General features: G+C 40.1%; 2 protein-coding genes across 3 annotated transcripts; one reads left to right on the forward strand and one right to left on the reverse strand.

Annotated features, from left to right (window-relative positions):
- Window positions 1-8,097: 8,097 nt before the first annotated feature.
- tmem81 (transmembrane protein 81) lies at window positions 8,098-11,697 on the reverse strand. 2 transcript variants are annotated; one of them, XM_071477493.1, is made up of 6 exons: window positions 11,276-11,664; window positions 10,768-11,021; window positions 10,525-10,670; window positions 9,013-9,128; window positions 8,557-8,750; window positions 8,102-8,260 (listed from the first exon to the last, which is right to left on the reverse strand). In XM_071477493.1, the coding sequence occupies exons 2-6, from the start codon at window positions 10,999-11,001 to the stop codon at window positions 8,153-8,155; spliced, it is 798 nt and encodes a 265-aa protein (XP_071333594.1). In that variant the 5' UTR covers window positions 11,002-11,021; window positions 11,276-11,664; the 3' UTR covers window positions 8,102-8,152. The 2 variants fall into 2 exon arrangements, with proteins under 2 accessions (XP_071333595.1, XP_071333594.1); XM_071477494.1 differs by lacking the exon at window positions 8,557-8,750 and having other exon boundaries at window positions 8,098-8,260; window positions 11,276-11,697.
- A 2,289-nt stretch (window positions 11,698-13,986) lies between these two features.
- LOC139621181 (ras-related protein Rab-7L1-like) lies at window positions 13,987-17,933 on the forward strand. The gene is made up of 5 exons (XM_071477495.1): window positions 13,987-14,521; window positions 15,516-15,587; window positions 15,685-15,866; window positions 16,572-16,693; window positions 17,100-17,933. The coding sequence occupies exons 1-5, from the start codon at window positions 14,404-14,406 to the stop codon at window positions 17,224-17,226; spliced, it is 621 nt and encodes a 206-aa protein (XP_071333596.1). The 5' UTR covers window positions 13,987-14,403; the 3' UTR covers window positions 17,227-17,933.
- The last annotated feature ends 332 nt before the right edge of the window (window positions 17,934-18,265 follow it).

The raw sequence follows: 18,265 nt of genomic DNA on the forward strand, positions 1-18,265 counted from the left end.
TGTGTGAGCAGTGTATTTGGATCTCTTTGCTCTCATTGTGACATTTATTCATTGTGCAGTTCCCACAGTTTACTGTCCTGCTGAAGGCCTCGTGATAATTATCTGATGTTCAACCGTAGCGGTGAGAATTTCCTTATAAGGGAATAATCACTGAAGCTCCGTCACTTTGGACGTGTCCTGGTGTGACAGCATCTCGTGTAACAGGGAGGGTGGAAGAGGAGCCTGAACTCTGACACCCTCACCAGCAACAACGTAAACACTGAGGACTCTAACATACACACACCTACCAAGAGGCACTGAGAGAGAGAGTGTGTGTGTGTGTGTGTGTGTGTGTGTGTGTGTGTTATTGTACTACTGATTCTGGTGATAACACACTGTAGAAGCTCTGGCTCTTTGTGTGGTCTTCTGTGTGTGTGTGTGTGTGTGTGTGTGTGTGTGTGTGTGTGTGTGTGTGTGTGTGTGTGTGTATTGCCCAGACTCCCTGCGGTGACTGTCTCTAATTACTGAGTAGCTGCATCTGAGCAGGTCTTTTAGAAAAGGTCGGGGTGTGTGTGTGTGTGTGTGTGTGTGTGTGATGTGTGAGGAGCGTATTTGCTTTAACACTGTGTCAAGATGATAACATCATCAATCTATTGATAATTCCTTAAATAATTAATTGCAGCAGGGATTTGAGGAGTTGAATCCAGCAAATATTTGGTACTTTTTCCCACTTTTTTTCCCAAATAAATTATAATTATAAATTATACAGTCACTGAATTATTAAGGTTGTTGTTTCAGCTCTGCTCACACAGCTGAACTTAAAAGGCAGCTGTGGTCAGTTTAAATTAATGTTGCTTACAGTCATGAGATGACACAATAACATGGCCCAAAAAAGTCATCAGAAACTTCTCAAATCACTTCTTTTTTTATTATTATTATGTCTAAAATGCTGCTTTTTCTATCACTCTCCTGGAAAATCAGAGACTGAACTGAAAGTGGTGTATTTGCCAGTATTTTGGAAATTGTATCAGACATTTTTGTGTGTTTAATAGCGTTTATTGGTAACCTGTGTGTCTGTCACAACATCATAACACATGCCGCCAGTTATATTTCATAGTACGTTCAAAAACCACCTGTTCACTTGTAAGACATCTGTCCTGTACAATACAGGGTCGTCCCATATTTGAAGATGAATTACTGCTTCCTGTGTTGAAGCACTGCATCAGTGCAGGATGTAATTTGTCCCGTCTCCTGTCAGAGCACAGGTCTTCAAGGTTTATATTCAGCCACAGTGGTCTGGGTGTGAGTCCAACCCAAAGCCCTTTGCTACAGGTCATCTGCTTTCCCCTCTCATACTAACTGTAAAGCAGTCACATCCTGGGTGTGTATCTGCATTTAGAAATCTCAAGAAATGTTTGCAAAAGTCGGCATGCGGCGCCGCTGCAGGCCACTGTTTGAAACACAGCTTTTATCTTCAGATAAGCCTCACACTTTGTCAGTGTGTTAGGGGCCCCGTGGTGGCTGAGGGGCCCTAAGTTGTTACGGTTTGTTTGTTTGTAGCTCAGCTAAACAAACTAGTTAGCCGGTTAAACTGCAAAGTATTTAGATCCACTTTGGTGCAAACAGTCGGGCTTTTTGAACATTCAGCCACCTCCAATTCAACAACTGTCGGCTGTTCTGTTGTGTGCTCACTGTGTCTCTGGGAGACACAGGTATGGGTGCCACCAGAGCACAGCTGAAGATGACATGTCCGTGAAGTGCAGTGTGGGAGGAGGTAAAGCTGTCCTCACACATCTCCGCCTTTTATGGGTTTGTATATTTGCCCACTCTACACCATCTGGCAGAGGTGGAATATTACACTCTGACAGAGTAACTTACATCATCCTGCTGACTCCTGCTGGCACTTCACTGACTTCAGAAGTCAAGCAGATCATTATGAGCCTCTGGCCTCACTGTAAGTCCCACAGTCCACATGATCCCAAACCACCAGGCTCTGTCTCTGTGCTGGAAGTTCACGCCTGATCCGACAGGGTTTGTCCAGGAGCTGAGCAGTCGTTGATTCTTTGAAAATGTAAAGAGAGTTAGATCCTGATCGTCATCTTTGATTCACTGCATCTGAGCCACTAGTGTCCCATCTATAAATCTGATATCAGATTTGAAATAAAAACAACTTATGACTGAATTAAAAAGAGAAGACAAGACAAGAAAAACAGCATCTTTTATTTATTTATTTATTTATTTTGTTGGTTTTTTTTACCCAAATTTGGGAGAAGAAGTTTGAAGGAATCTCTACACTGAAACTTACAAACTGACTGACTGACTTTATATCATCAAATCAGCAGTTCAAATTGAAACTAGAGGTTGTTGCAGATAGTTTTCTTTCAGTTAGGAAAGGGAGCGCTAGCAGCAGGCAGCAGGGTGTGTTTAGTGTAGAGGTAGTTACAACCAACACCACCTCCCACCCCAGTACGTGCCAGCTCCTTACTAATGCCATGTTCTGCACTCAGCTCTGGATCCCCAGTGACATCCTCTCAGGGTTTTCTGTTCTGCTGAGCACATTTAAAATGGTGCACTCATAACAGAAAGAGCAGGAGTGTTCCACAAAAAGGTCACTGCAGAGAAGAGGACAGCAGCCAAACAAAAAACAGTGAGTGTGCTGCAGAGGAAAAGGTTAAGAGCTTATGGACAGAGATGTGATGTATTCAATTTTTCTTTTTTTCAAGTAGCATTTTCAGGTCACGTTGGTATTTTGATTATACTTGTGTTTTTTTTCTGATTCAGATTGCATTTAGTCATTTGGGCATTATGGCGTGTTAGTTTTAGATTGAGATGCTAATATACGGATTTGTCAAAACCTAATCTGCAGCACTGAGGCCTTGAAAAGATCATGATTGATGTCACTTGAGGACATTTATCAGACCTCACCCTCTGGACCTTTATACAGCTTATGCAACACATGTGTAGTGGTGCTGCTCAACCAACCCAGCCTCTTAGAAATTACATTTATACAACAGAATTTTTTTTATTTTGGAGAAAATATAATTGTGGCCAGATTATATTTTTTATTGTCAACACTTCAAATCAAACAGTGGAGAAGAGTAAAACCTGGAACGCTTTAATGCTGGACCCCAGACCTTCATGTGAAAGATCAGTTCATGATGTGAGCAGCACCGTTTCCTGCTCTTTGCAATTTTGCATCCTCTCGTGGTTGTTGTCTCGTCATGCCACGTCCGTGCACGTGCTGTAATTAGCACATGCAAACTGTAACCTGAACGTGAAGCTTTGCACATCACTTGTTTCACATTTGACTGTGGTCCTCGGAGGAGAGAGGAAAAAAAAGATTTCACTGCCCCAGGCAGGAATAAGTGATCATTTAACCAGCTGACCCTGATGAAAGCCATTTGCAGATTTTTTTCTTTTTTTCCTACTCTTTCCTCTCAGGCTCATATCTTGGGAACCATTTAACGCCCATAAATGGACTTATATAATTAAAATCAGCAGGACTTGGTCTTTTAAAACAGCAGCTTTGTGTCGCAGCACTTTTCAGTGCTTTACTTTTCAGTGTCATGTTCAAACTGCAGTCTTTGCGCTTGATACTACATTTAATATCCATATTTATTTGCACTGGAGAGAAAATTTGATTTTTCCTTTTAAAAGTCTGGACCTGTGTCACAAAGTCAGGCTATAACTGCACACTGTGACGCAGCTGCTAAGGCTTCACAGTTTAAATCCTCTCTTTCACTTCATGTTCTTCGTAATGGCCCCACTTGAAAGTTTTGCATGTACATTCCAGGATTAATCAGCTGGACCATCATACAGACAATGAAATCTGGAGCCATGCAAGGACACATTGTTTATGCATGAGGAGTGAGATGTGCCACACGTTCAGGAAGAAAGGATGAAAGAAAGCGAGACAGAAGTGTGCGTTAACAACACAGTGAGGGAGAATCTGTGGGAGTGAGTGTCCACATCAGCTCAGTGACTTTGAATGACAGAGTGACATTATGAGAAGGACTGAGTGAGAATTACTGAGAAGAGACCCCAAACAGCAGTGAGAGGCAGAGGGACCGAGAGAGATGAACAGCAACAGAGAGAGAGAGAAAAACTCGAGGCAGGCGTGTCAGTGTGTGTCAGACTTGTCAGTTGACTTCTGGATCTGCACCCGTCTACTTGAACTCGATCACAGAGGCTTGTGCTCCTTCTCAGCTACTGCGTTCCTCCAAGAAATGCCGCCTGGCATTGCTTCCCTGCACACGAGGAAACTGCCGTTCAGACTGTTCTTGTGTGTGGTTCCCTGATCAGAGCAGGTGGAAATGTAACCTGTATATACACATGAACCTTTAGCGACTAGCAGCAGATGCTGTACATTCATCAAGAATTCATGGTGTTGATAAAACACATCACATTTCTTTTCTTCCACATATTTTGTTGCAAATTATCGTGTATAAATGTAATTTCTAAGAGACACAGTTTCTGAATCAGTTTCAGATTCAGGTGATTCATTCATCCAGTCATTTCCACACATATGCTCGACATAAACACAGTGAAATGAAATGTTGAGCCTGCCGCCTCTCTACAGGAGCGGCTCTCCAAGATTCAAAATTTTTTTTGTAGCTGCAGATTCTACTGTTCCCAGAAAAAAAATCCTTCAAAGTAGCATATTCAGTATGTTTTATGATTTAATGATGTTTTTGGACTGTACTCCTGTGCAGCAGGTTATTATGACCCACAGTCGCTTTTGTTATTTAAGGGAAAAGTGTGGGTTTGATTGATGGTGTTGAAGAGCTGCAGCAGGAGGGCCAAATACATTTAAAAAAATTTTACAATCATAGTTCAAATGAAAAGTGAGTGGACCTGTTCAAAGAAAAAAAATGTTTTGTGGTTTTTCAAATCTCTTAGATTTGAATCTTTATCTCTGTCTGACATTTCATTTACTTGAAAACTGAGAACACAAGAGTGTTTGTTGAGCTTGTTCCTCTCTCCAGGGCTCAACATGGTCTTAATAAATATCTCACATCTGAGCTCTTTATTGGGATTCCAAATCTTTTTTGGAGGGTTTTTTCTGGAGATATTGCCCATATATTTATTCAATGGCAACAGTATCTTGTACAGTGCAGCAGTAATTAAATTGTTTGTGCAATGAGCACCGGGGAAAACAGTTACATCTGTCAAAACTCATGTTGTACAACAAGGACATGAAGGAAAATGACGTTCTACTGAGGCAAGTTCCATGAGGAATTGAATGAATTACAGTAAGCACATCATCATAATTTCATTTGTGTTATTTCCCTGGAGTGCCTCATTTGCCTGAGTCCCTCCTAAAATAACACACGTAAACATGCTCATCATACAGAAGCAAAGACGTCTCACGTTGTCACTTCCTTTCCCTCCCTGTCCGGGGTCAGCCACCGATCCGGTGATGTCAACGTCTGCTGTTTGTTGTTGTGAAATCAGCAGTAGGTCAAAACACAAGCTGAGATGCAGAGGTCCTGCATTCAAAAATGTTTTTAAAGGTCCCATGCTGAAGAAAGATTGATGAGATTTTCGCGTGTTTTTTGATTCTAAAGCAGGTCTAGGTTCTATATTAATACTGTGAAAGTATCAAAGCCTCAGTCCACAGAGAAATGCACACAGCCTCTATTCAGAAACTGAGCCTTAAAACCAGCCGTCAGGACTTCTGGAACTTTGTGATGTCATACCACCCTCGGTCAAGACCAGCCCACCTGGACCCACTGCCCACCATTTGGCTCACCATCTTCTTACTGGAGCTCTGAAGAGAAGCCTAAGACAGGAGATGTAAAACTAGATCGAGATGGTTTTTGGTTGTTTAAAGCACAAATACATCTTTTTATGGATATCAACACTTCAAATGAAACTTTGAAAAAGTGTAAAATATGGGACCTTTAAGAAAACAGTACAGAGATACTTCCTCTTTTACCTTTATTTTATTCACAGGGATATACTGAGGGCCCATTTTCACTGAGGCAGAGTTTGCATTAGGCAGCGAACAAAAGAGAATAAAGAATAAAACACAAACAGAAATATATATAATAAAACAAAAGTTGGTACAATAAAAAGACAATAAAATACAGACAAGACTCAAATAAAATCACTTAAAATAATTTGTAAGTAGGCACAATAAAACCTGAAGATGCAGACAATGAAACAATAAAATTAATTAAAGCAGTTTATGTTTGTGATCATGGTTTTAAATTGCCCGTAAGATATTCGTAAATTGATTCTTACAGTGTGTGGAAGGTTGTTCCAAGAGGTTGAGGCATAAAAACAGAAGGCAGACTTTAATTCAGACTGTGGGGCCTCAGGGGGCCTCAAGCATAAGACAAAGTTTCTATCCAGCATTATTGCAGTATAAAGTGGTAGCCTTCCAGCAGTCGCCTTATAAATATAGAGCCAACAGTGTAACTTCAGTGCTACTTCCAGTTATAAATCTGAGGGCAGAGTGATACACCCTGTGTCTAAGAGTTTAAGAGTGGAGGGTGCAGCAGTTCTATAAATTACATCTCTATCATCCAGCACAGACAGACAACTGCTCCAACAATCCTTTCTCTGCTAAACACAGGGAAGCAGGTTCTATTTCCTGCAGCTTACCAACCAGGTTTTTTTTATGTGCTATTTAAATGTAAATTTCTCATGGAGGCAGATGCCAAGATAATTATATTCAGTGATTCTCTCAATGTTACATCCATTTGTACTCGATATATGCAAACTAGTATAATCAATATTAATATAATAGTTGTATGACACGATTTACTTTGCATAAATAGTGTCATACTATATCATTATGGAATTATATGACTGATGCATTCATGCATTTAATTATCATAGCTAGAGTTGAGGTAGAGCTAATTTTAATTACTTTATTTACTTTGGCTAGTTTTTATATGTTGATCATACACATGCAATATTATTAATTATTCATTCATTCATTCATTCATTCATTCATTCATTCATTCATTCATTCATTTCCTGATTAGGTTTCAAAAAATAACAAACCAGTATGTTTACAGGTGAAGATCGCTTATTTCATTAAAATAATTAAAGGTCTTTTTATGTAAAATGTGTGCATGTATGAAAAGAAAGTTACTGTTTTGAAAAATATTACATTGTGCTGATTTTGCTGAATATGATGTTAGGACCACTTTCTAATAAATCACAGTCTGAAAAGAGGGTTAATAGGTTCATAAAAGATTGATAACTGGAGCTTCCAATGTAATTTATAAGTAATTAAAAACACATAATAATGGATGAACCTGGAAACCAAAAAGATGGTAACTGATCATCAGTGTAAAACAGTGGTAAATTTGAGTTGTAAGGACCTAATAACCTAAACTGTCTCATGTTTCCTCCATAAAGAGACAGTTTTGTTGTCTGGTGTAATGAGCATCAGCACTGTGAAATGCATCATCTTGTTTCTGAGAGGGTCTGTTTCTCCTTTTTTAATCAGTTTGGTTCCACAGTGGCAGCTGAGTCACATCATGTCGGGTGGTGATTACAGACCTAACCAACACTGTGAACTCACCCCAGCACAAACCATACTTCAGATGAAGCAACACTGCCATCTACTGGCACAGAGTTAGAGGAGACCTGTTGATCCTGCAGCTTTAATGTTGAGCTTCAGTTTCACTCCGTTTCTCCTGGAGCTGCTTTAAACAGCCACGGTGCAAACTTCTACAAGTGTTTTCACCTGATTACACCTCTCTCCAGACACTTTCTCTCTCCTCCCTGCTTTGATGCATCTGCATGTTATCTGTGTCTTATTACTCCATGGAGTTCAGTGAACTTTTGTAATTGTAATTCAGTAATTCCAGCAGAGCTTGGCTTTGCACACAGTGACACTGAAAATGAAGCAGCTAAATGGAATTCAGCCGATATTCAATATATTACTTACACCTGTACTTTTCCTACTGTGACATGTGGACGTGTCCGCTGGCTGTGGATAAAAGGCCTGTTCTGTGTTTCTCTGCCTCGGCTGAGAGACCAGCCATGTTTGTTCGAAATGCTCCAACACGCTCCTGTGATTTTATCCTTCAATAACAGGAGAGCAATGAGGCAGTTGCTGCGTAGCAACTGTACAAAAAGATAATGTAAAAATTCAAATCAAAGGCAGTTTAAGGAAACTATGGGAGATCTGTTTTTATTTTTTTCAACAAGTTCACCCTCCATCTGTCAAAACGCCTCGGCTCTGTCTCCTCCTCACTCTCCAGCAGAGGCCCAGAATCAGTCCAGCTGCAACGCCTGCAGAGCCCAGTGCGATCAGCGCCTGTGTGTGCAGACACACAAACACACTGCTGATGAGTAGAATCATTGTTTTGGCATTGCCAACACTTTAGTGACTTATATGTATCCTGGGTTTCTTGGTTTTAAATGATTTTAATATATTATTTTATTATTTTTATATATTTTTCTTTTACCATCCACACAACATTTCACTGTTTATGGAAATACTGTTTTAAATGTTACAAACTAAGCTAAGTACGTTATAATAAAAAAATCATTTTTTAAAAGCAGTACACTATTGTCATTTCCAAACCCATCACTTCCCAAACCAAACTGTACTGTGTAAAGAAGAGCCGTCCTGTGGTCCTGCTGGTCTGAAACAGTCTGGTTCTGCTGGTTTCCAGTCGACTCCCACTGGGCCAGGGAGCTTTCATAGTCAAGATTGAGAAACCCAGCGGGTAAAACCCGGATCCCCCAGTAGACCCTCTTCACCCTGCGGGAGACGGCATCCTGCACATCACAGCGATAAGTACCTGGAAATAACATGATTAGTTAGTTAATAGTCAGGAGGTGTGTTTGTGTCTGTGTATTTATTGTATCTATGAATCTGTGTCACACTGACTGGAGCAGTTGACACGAAAAGGATCAGATGAATTCAAATTCATCTCATTATCTGTCCAGATGTTCCAATTCTAACAATATCTCCTGCCCCAAACCTGCCAGGAAATGAAGTCCTCTGAGTTTAGTTGACGTGACTCCATGGGGCTGTTTGTGAACATGCATAGGTGTGTTTACCTGCGTCCTCCTCTCTGACTGGGTCCAGAATGACCCGGTCCAGCTGCGGAGCCACAAAGCGATTAAACAGAGAGTCGTCAGAGCTGATGATTCCTCTGGCGTAACGCCACAGCACCCTGAGCCACAGAGAAAAAAGAAACACAGCAAATGGATTTTGCAGTCACATTTCATTCTTCCAAAATGAGATATCCACATATTAATGGGATCCAACACTCTACACTGACAAAATCAACTTGGGGAAAGGATGGATTACCAACTGGGCACAGTCAGCCTCTGCCCCAGACCCACAGGGATCCTAAAGCAAACAAGGCTTTTTTTTTTTTTTTTTTTTTTAAACATTTTTTATTAGATGATTTAAAAGATGTCACTGACTCTGTAAGCCTCAGATCCTCTGGCAGGGAGTTCCAGAGCTGAGGGGCTTTGACTGCAAAGGCCCTCTCACCTTTAGTCTTGCAGCAATTCAGAAATGAAGCTGAGGGGCTGAACCATCTAGCGTTTTAAAGGTGGTCAGTAAGATAATAAATCATCTCTAAAACAGACCAAGCAGTGAAGAGAGTCTAAAACAGGTTTGATATGTTGCTCCTTAGCTGATAAAAACATGACTGAACAACATTGGTGATTTGTTTTTCAAAAAAAAGGACACTGACAAATATCACATATTCTGGCTGCAGGTTTGATAAGTGCAGACAGGATCCAAGAGGTCCCTGTAAATCAGGGATGGACTTGGGGGAAACCAAAGAGAATTAAATCCAATTTGTTTTCATTTATCTTGATCCAGATTCACTCTTGTGCAAACTGCACAACTGGATCTGATCACAGTCAGTGATTGCTGTTAAAATATGTGTCTCACAATCAGGATAAATTAGATAAAGGTTAAAACTTGTAGGTAAAAAGAGAATTTAGACGGTAAGAAGTGAGACCCGGCTGAGAGAGAAACCAAATCTCAGGCCAGTTTTGGTTTGTGACACCATCCGATTAAGAGTGTGTTGATTCAGCCAAATTCAATTAATTTTATTCTGAAATTGTTATCTAGTATTATAGGATGTTGTATCTCATGTTCTGCCCATTCAATCAATCAATCAATCAGCACTTTTCATGCAAACATAATGTAACACAAAGTGCTTTTCACAATAAAAACAACCCCCACCCCACCAAAATCCATGCACAAAGCAATAAGATCCATATTATAAATAAAAGGCTCAATAAACAGGAACTGAGGAAATGCTATCATAAAATTCATAAATTTTAAAAGAGGCAGAGTAAAGAATTTTAAATTCAGAACAGCAAAACAAGACAATCATAGAAAAGTGGCAAGTGAAAAAATATAATAAAATATTAAAAGAAGGGAGATGTACTGAAGTGAGAAAAACCAGAAACAGCAGGTAGGGTATGAAAAGGAAAACCATCCATACATGCATACATAAAAGAACTGAAATTCAATGAAATGTCAGACTAAAAAGTTTGATGACAATGAGTCCTGAATCCTGCCTCTCCTCTGTCCTCCATCCTTACCTCCAGGAGAACCTCCCCATCGCCTCCATCACTTCTCCCAGACAGTCGATCTCCACCCTCTGTCCTGACGTCACAGTCATCGTCCTGAGGCCACACTGCCACGACTCCAGACACTTCACCTTACGGACGCGACACTCGTCCGACACCTTCCATTCAGCCACATTATTGTTATCATAGTCTGAGATATTCCCCTCTTACACTCATCTCAAACATTTAGATGTTTAAAGTGCGTCTCCATGTCACCTCTGTCCCGTCTTTATTCCCCACACCTTCTTCCATCACTGTCTCGCAATCTTTTATCAAACACAAGATCTGAGTTTTAACCCCCAGCCCACAGGTGGTGCTGCAGGGGGAGCTGTCGACGATGACCTCCACTGGCACCTTATCCACCTCCCCCAGGTCAGCCGAGGTCAGAGGTTGGAAGAGGAGGAGGAGGAAGAGAATAGGTAGACGACGCCCTACAGACACATGCTGCATGTCAAAGTTTGATGTTAAATCTGCAGGAAAGAAGAAAGTTTTTAGTTTTCATCTGAATCTACAGAATGTAGAGTGCAGTCAAACCAAAACAATGAGCCAAAACAGGCTAAAAATCTGAGACTAACTGTGAATTTGTGGTTTGCTTTACAAGTGACACCTTTCACATTACACGTAGAGCAGCTTTAAAGTAGCTTAGGTCCTCCACAAAACCAGTGTCAACCCTGAAAAGACTGTGTGATCCTTAACACTGTGGCTTGCAGTTTGGTGCACTCACCCTCTTTGTAAAGCTGAAATCTAAGGCAAACTGAAGAAGAAAGAGATGATGAGTCCAAACTGCTGCTGGGTCTGATGATTGGTTTTGAATTGAATGCTGTGTCGTGACGACCACAGTTCCAGGCTGCAGGTTCTGTTGGTTAAAAATGGTGTAAAATAAGATGTTTGACGAACAAAAATTATTGGAAATAATTGTGTAAAATAGATAAATTGAGTCTCCATCACAATACAGTACACTGTATCTGCTCCGTCCATCCTCCTGAAGTTAGAACACAAAGGTTTTAAGTAAAAAGTTTTACATTAAACTTCATTCTGATGACGTAAAACTATGATTCTAATTGGAAAAAGATTCAAACCAGTGAACATTCATGGGAAAAGATGGTCTGACAGATGTACAGAGAAACAGTGACAGCATAATTCCAAATCTAAAGACTGAACTGACTCATGTTCTTAAACCGGATTTTTCTAAACCGGTGAACAGCAACGTGTTGCTTGTTGCTGATGTTGTAAAGTGACCACCAGGTGTCAGACAAACACTGGAGAGAAAGAGCAGGTACAAGCGTGACTGTGGGCTTCAGTTCATTGATGCCTTTGTAAACTTAAATCAATCAGTCAGATGTTGTTGTTGAGTGTCAAGTCATTATGCAGCAAATACAGTCAACTGACAAAATAAAGATCCAATATAGCATATGGAAAAAGACAGTTCATTCATTTCTTAATTTAATTAATTTTTTTTATAATTCATAATTTTACTAATTAATTAATTAATTAATTACAAGTCAACCTTGATAAAATTTAAAATCAAACTTTTTATCATTTCAGTTCAAAAAGACATTATGTGTTAATAAAAATGATCAGAATCAGAGTTTACCTGATTACCAGCTTACTCTGTAGGTAGAAGGTCTTTAGAAGGAATTTAGGTCATTATACTGGACTGATATTGGCACTGACTGTTGTTAAGTCAGTGTTCAAGTCAAGTCAAATCTAATTTATTTGCATAGTCCAATATCATATACTGTGCGTCAGTGGACTTTACACCAGTGATGCTGCCAATCCCAAACAAAGATTTCTAATAAGACAAGATGTGTATCTTTTTTATTGGGTGAAATAAAGTGTGGTGACCATCTGTGGGCAGGTTTTCCTCCTCCATGTCCTCCTCCTGTCCCTGTAGCAACCTGGAGAGCAGAGTGGAGCTGTCAGGGAGATTCATTTCACCGGACTGACTCACTCATTACTGGGTATATAAGCGAGGAGCCAGGCTCCTGTGGTGGCCACCTTTTTTTAGCTCTTCTCACTTTGGTTTGGCTCAGTCTGATTTGACTCTGTTACCTTTGGTCAGATTTTTCTCAAATTGCATCAATTCTTTTTCAGCCGTCAGTGTGGTTTCCCACTCTTTGTCCTTCATGTTGTGAGGAACTTAATGTTCCTCAAAATATGGCTACAGTGAATGTGTGGGTGACAGAAAAGTTCACCACACTGGAAACGTGACTGTGTTCACCAGTTGTGCAGAGGAGAAGCATAAATACTAGTTCTGTAAATTCTGTATCATGAAACTTGTGTATTTAGCTCCAGTCTGGTCCTCAGGTACAGCTGAAGGATTCACTTTCAAAGTCCCTGGCTTCCCCTGCTGGAAAAAATCCAAGCCTGCCTCGGTTTACAAGCCCAAACAAAGATTCTGGATTTACCTAATTAGCACATTAGTGATGAGCTGGGTTTGTCAAGAGGAGTTATTTTTAATCCCTGAGTCCTACTGAAGACCGATACTGGGAAAAGGACCAAGACACGAAAACACACAAACAAGACAAATATGCATGAGGAGAGCCACAGAGATGACTCAGCATCAGTGGGGGACTGAAACATGTTCAGTAGCCAGTAACAGTGGCCTAGTTGGCAGACTGGTAAAACTCTCGATGTGGTCAACACCACATGCGTCAGTGTGTGTGTGTGTGTGTGTGTGTGTGTGTGTGTGTGTGTGTGTGTAGAATTAAGAAGAAGAGAGCAGAATAGATGAGGGTGAGGGGGTGGGATCGGACAGAAGGGGAGAGGGCGTGAAGAGTTGGAAAAAGGCAGAGGAGGATAAATGGGTGTGTTGGAGGAGAGATGGAGGTGGAAAAGGAGGAAGTTACATAAGAACAGAGGGAGGGGGAGGAGGTGTGGCAGGTCAGCCCAGTAGGAATTACATCCATTTTGGATGATGAGTCTGTGCTTCATGATTTATGTCCGATGCCAACATTATGTGCCAGTGTGAGCTGTGGTGCGTCATTTCTGTAGCCAAGGCTTGGACGCACAACTCTTGATTGACTGTGGCAATAAACTAGTTCCAGTTACAATATGTGAATTCCAGGCTAATATCTAAGAGGAGACAAAGCAATCCACACAGGTATTGAGATTTTAAGATGCTAAAAACACATCAGCGAGATGTTTCACGCTTCCATCAATCATCAAAATCTTGACCAGCATGAAATATTGATTGAAGCATGAAAAAACACAAGTATTTTCTCTAACTCCCCAAGTGTGGAGCTAATGGGCACTTGGTGTTGTTTCAAGAGCAGCAAGTTTTTCACTGGATGAAAACAAGCAAACAATAGACTCAAGCAAGAGAGTAATGAAAAGAGAGGAACAAAGATTGACCAAAGTCTGCACAGATTCATTGACAGTTTCCTGTTGCCTGAGGGCGTGGTTTATGTCACTGAACTATGTAAAGCCTGTTGGCAACTTCCTTCCAGAAAGCAGCACTTGTAACTGAGAGCACTCTGCTAGACAGAGAGGACAGTCAGCGTTGCTCGTAGAGTTACTGTTAGAAAAATATATTTCAGCTTTAGATTTTGCCGTGTGTGGTGAAACAAGTTTATCTTAATGATCATTTTGGGGCTAGAGGGAGGGGAGTTTGTAAATTAGGAATTGAAGCCTAAAAGGTAGATTAAATGTTCAGAGTGAATAAATGTTCAGGTAAAGTAAAACCCAGGTGTGTTGTGGTGCAGTGTTGTTGTTCAGTTACAGGAAACAGTTTTGGCCGTCTACCTCATAAATCACGTTTCCTGACATGAGGTCTGAACTTTGAGCCGCCGGCACACACTTGAGGCTTGATGCTGAGACGTCTCACATGTTGTGGTCTGACGGAGGAGAGCAATGACCGAGCACCTGCTGAAAATACTGATTGTTGGCAATGGGAATGTTGGGAAATCCTCCTTTGTCCATCGCTATGTCAACGGACAGTTCAGCAAGACATACAAGATGACGGTGGGAGGTATGGCTGCTGCTGTGTATCAAGGCTCTGCAGAAGAAAGTGACTGTACAGGATCCTGAGCTCGGTGTTAATGTGTGTAGTGTGTGTATATGTTGAGAAATCTCAACAACATAGAATACTTGTCTCACTTGTCTAACAGGTGATACGTGGCTATCTTTGTGGTTCCTGAAAAACCAGCTTTCACCTGATATTGGACATTTGATCTCAGGCTACTGTACAGTGTAATAGAAAGTGCGTCTACTGCTTTCTTCCTGATGACTGAAGTTTAAAGTGTTTTATTGGTGTGATGTTTTGGTCAAAAACAAGAACGTATATACATAAAACATAAGTAGTAGTAAACAGGACATTGAATATTTATATTTTTATGAAACATCTAAAAGATTTACAGGGCAAAGCTGCTGTTTTTTGTTATGTTTTATTGGCAACAAATCCCAGAAAAAGAAAAGATCAAAACCAACAGCATATTTGTTCTGTCTTTCATTCAATTGTCTGTGTCTCAAGTCACTGGTCCCTACTTAAAAGTCCCATATTTTACTGTTTTGCTGTTTCTTATTTGCAGTGTTGATATCCATAAGAAGATATATTTATATATATTTTGGACTTTGATACTTTCACAGTATTACTATAGAACCTAGACCTGTAGGTTTAGCTAATTTTATAGCTTTATAATCAAAAACACATGGACACTGGAAAAGTGTAAAACATGGGACCTTTAACATGGTTTGTTTTTTGATAGGCGACTCTACAATAAATTCTCCTGTCAGTTCTGTCACATGAATCGTTTAGAGAGTTTGAGCATCTCTTCTCTTATAGGAGAATGAAAGTACTCCAACTCCTAGGGGGGAAATTTTCATTACTTATTTTTTTAATATTTTGAGCATTTCATAAAAATAGACTTGTCTTCACTTCTGTTTAATTTCTCTCACTTCTCATTTGTTTAACTTCACTTCTTCTCTTTCTCTATTGCTAATACGTATTTTCTTTTACTCTGTAGTTGATTTTTCAGTGAAGCTGCTGCACTTGTCGGATAAAGAGAAAGTCAGACTGCAACTGTGGGATGTCGCAGGTACAAACCATTTTACAGTCACTTGTTGGATGGAGGGACTGATAGTTGGATGAATGGATAGATGGATGACACACTGAACTTTGTGTTCTCCCTTCAGGACAAGAGCGTTTCATATCCATGACCAGGATCTATTATAAAGGCGCGATGGGCTGTGTGATAATGTTTGACGTCACCAGCTCGTCCAGCTTCCTCAGCTGTCGCCACTGGAAACAGGACCTGGACAACAAGGCCATGCTGCCCAATGGGGACTCAATCCCCTGCATCCTGGTGGCCAACAAGGTGAGTCAGTGCATTGACCTAATGAATGATATATCATGAGATCCTTCTGGCTCAGTACTGATAAATGAGCAACATGCTCTTATTTTGCCTGATGGCTCCTGCAACATTATAAACAAGGGCTAAGATCAGTATGACTTTACAGGCTGATATGTTTGTCACTCTGTTTCTTTAGCTTTAAATTATATATTATATATAAACTATATTCCTGCTGAAATGTTTCCTAATACAAAAGTTTTTTTGAAATTGTTTTCCAGAATAACATTCTATGAAATTAAAGTAAATACAGATTAAGGATGGAAATATAACAATTTCTCACTCAAATCTTTTTTTAAAAAAAAGCTTTGTAAATCTGCAGCTTTTATTGACCTTTTTTATGTGAAGCTGCACTAAATGTGTGAATATATCTGCAATGGTAACAGTAATATACCTACAGTATTTCATTCATATTTCTATGACAAGTTTTTTTGGACTCTCTTTTTGGAGGTAAATGCACTGTTACTACTTGGTGTACAGATTGAAGTTGATCACATAAAACAAGTTTCACTGACTATAGTACAAGTCTCCAATAAATACAGATCCAATTGCCACATATCCATCATATCAGATAGGGACTCCTTTGTTAATAAACCAGTGCAAACCCATTCCATTACTCCAGCTTCAGAAAGTGACTCAACTCACAGCAACAAACTGTCTTTGTCTGTGCAGTGTGACCTCAGTCAGCGGGTTGTGTCAGCTGACAGCATCGACAGGTTCAGTAAGGCGAACGGCTTCGTTACGTGGATGGAGACGTCCGTCAAAGAAAACAAGAACGTTGGAGAGGCTATGAGGTAACTGGAGAAGGGATGATGCAAGATGACCAAAGAGTATAGAAGAAGAAGAAAGGATATGATGAATCTGGATCATTTCTGCTGTAAATCACAAAAAATATTTCTCAGTGTAAAAGAAAGAAAAAATCGAGTTCTAGCATGATGATGCTTGATTTCACATTTTTTGGAGCAATATCCTACATCCACAACACATTTTGAGGAAAACTGCTCTCCTCAAGTTGTATTTTAAGAGTGTAGCTTGATATGTTTTGGAAAGTTTTTGAGGCGCCTCGCTTGTCTCACTGCTGAGGCAAAAGTTTGTAATTCAAGTAAACAGTAAACAGATTCCTAAATATAAAATCTGCCTGAATGATCCATTGTAATCTAATTCACATTCAGTGATGTCACTAAATCTGCTGTGTTTCAGGAGGCTGGTGGAGGAGATCCTGTCAGTTAAGGCGAGTCTGGACTCGGCCCAACTTGGACCTCAAGACAGTGTTGGTCTTCAGCCGGAGTCTGAGCACAGCAGCAGCAGAGCAGCAAGCTGCTGCTGAACCGCTGCTTTCCTCAACCACAGAGTCCAGCACACACCAGGACCTGTCAGCAGTTTACATCCTGAAGCAGGTCGAGGTGGCTCTGAGCAAGGCACTGCACACTCAAGTACTCAGTGAGACTGTCCGTGTCCAGCAGGAGAAGAAGAAGATGAAGCACCAGCAGAGGCATCTGGAATGTTGATGTAGGAGGTGTATTGTCACCAGAGTGTTTATAATCTTATAGTGAACTTGTACAGCTGGGGAGTCTGGCTTAAGACAGGTCATGCTGGGCAGCTCTGTGGTCACGTGTGGGTCTGCATGAATCTGAAGCAGAAAAAACACTTTATAAATGGACACTATTAGTAAATTATTGAAGTATCACACTAAAGAGACAATGTACAAAGAGAAATCCTCAGTGAGGATGATTTTCCTGAGATGAATCACCAGACCAGAGTTTTACTGCCACAAAGACAAAATCAGGGCTTTTAAATTTTATCACCAAATTTTATCGTAGCTGTCACTCACGCTGGCTGACATAGACAGCTCACCAGCGTAGCTTTTGTTGCCTTTGAAACTTTGTGAAGATTGTGATAAGATGTGATTTTTGATCTTTGGCTCTTTGATTTAGCAGCTCCTGTTTGCCCTGTTAATCCCTTTTACTTACCTTTGATCACTGATTGTATCTTTATTTATCTCCTCACTGTTCAATAAATTTGCGTTACCAGTCACATCCTGTTTACGTTGCTTCCCTTTTACCCAAAAAAGAGCTGAGTTGTAACAGTTACCCCAGTTATTAATGATCACAGTGGGCTGCAACTAACAGTTATTTTTTCTATTGATTATTAGATGAAAAAGTTTTAATACATATGAATTCTTTTATTTTATTAATATATATTATAATTAATATTCAGTTATCACAATAGTCACTGATTGCTTTTCTGTCAATCCTAATCAATCAGTTATATCAGCTCTAGACCACAGTAATAATTGTGTTAATTGTGTTAATGTATGTATGAATATGGCAAACTTTTATATTCTAACCTTTAGTAATGTGAGGGGA

This window comes from Trachinotus anak, unplaced genomic scaffold, assembly GCF_046630095.1.
Source record: "Trachinotus anak isolate AG129_WGS33_773 ecotype Australia unplaced genomic scaffold, CSIRO_AGI_Tana_v1 ptg000004l, whole genome shotgun sequence".
Taxonomy (NCBI): domain Eukaryota; kingdom Metazoa; phylum Chordata; class Actinopteri; order Carangiformes; family Carangidae; genus Trachinotus; species Trachinotus anak.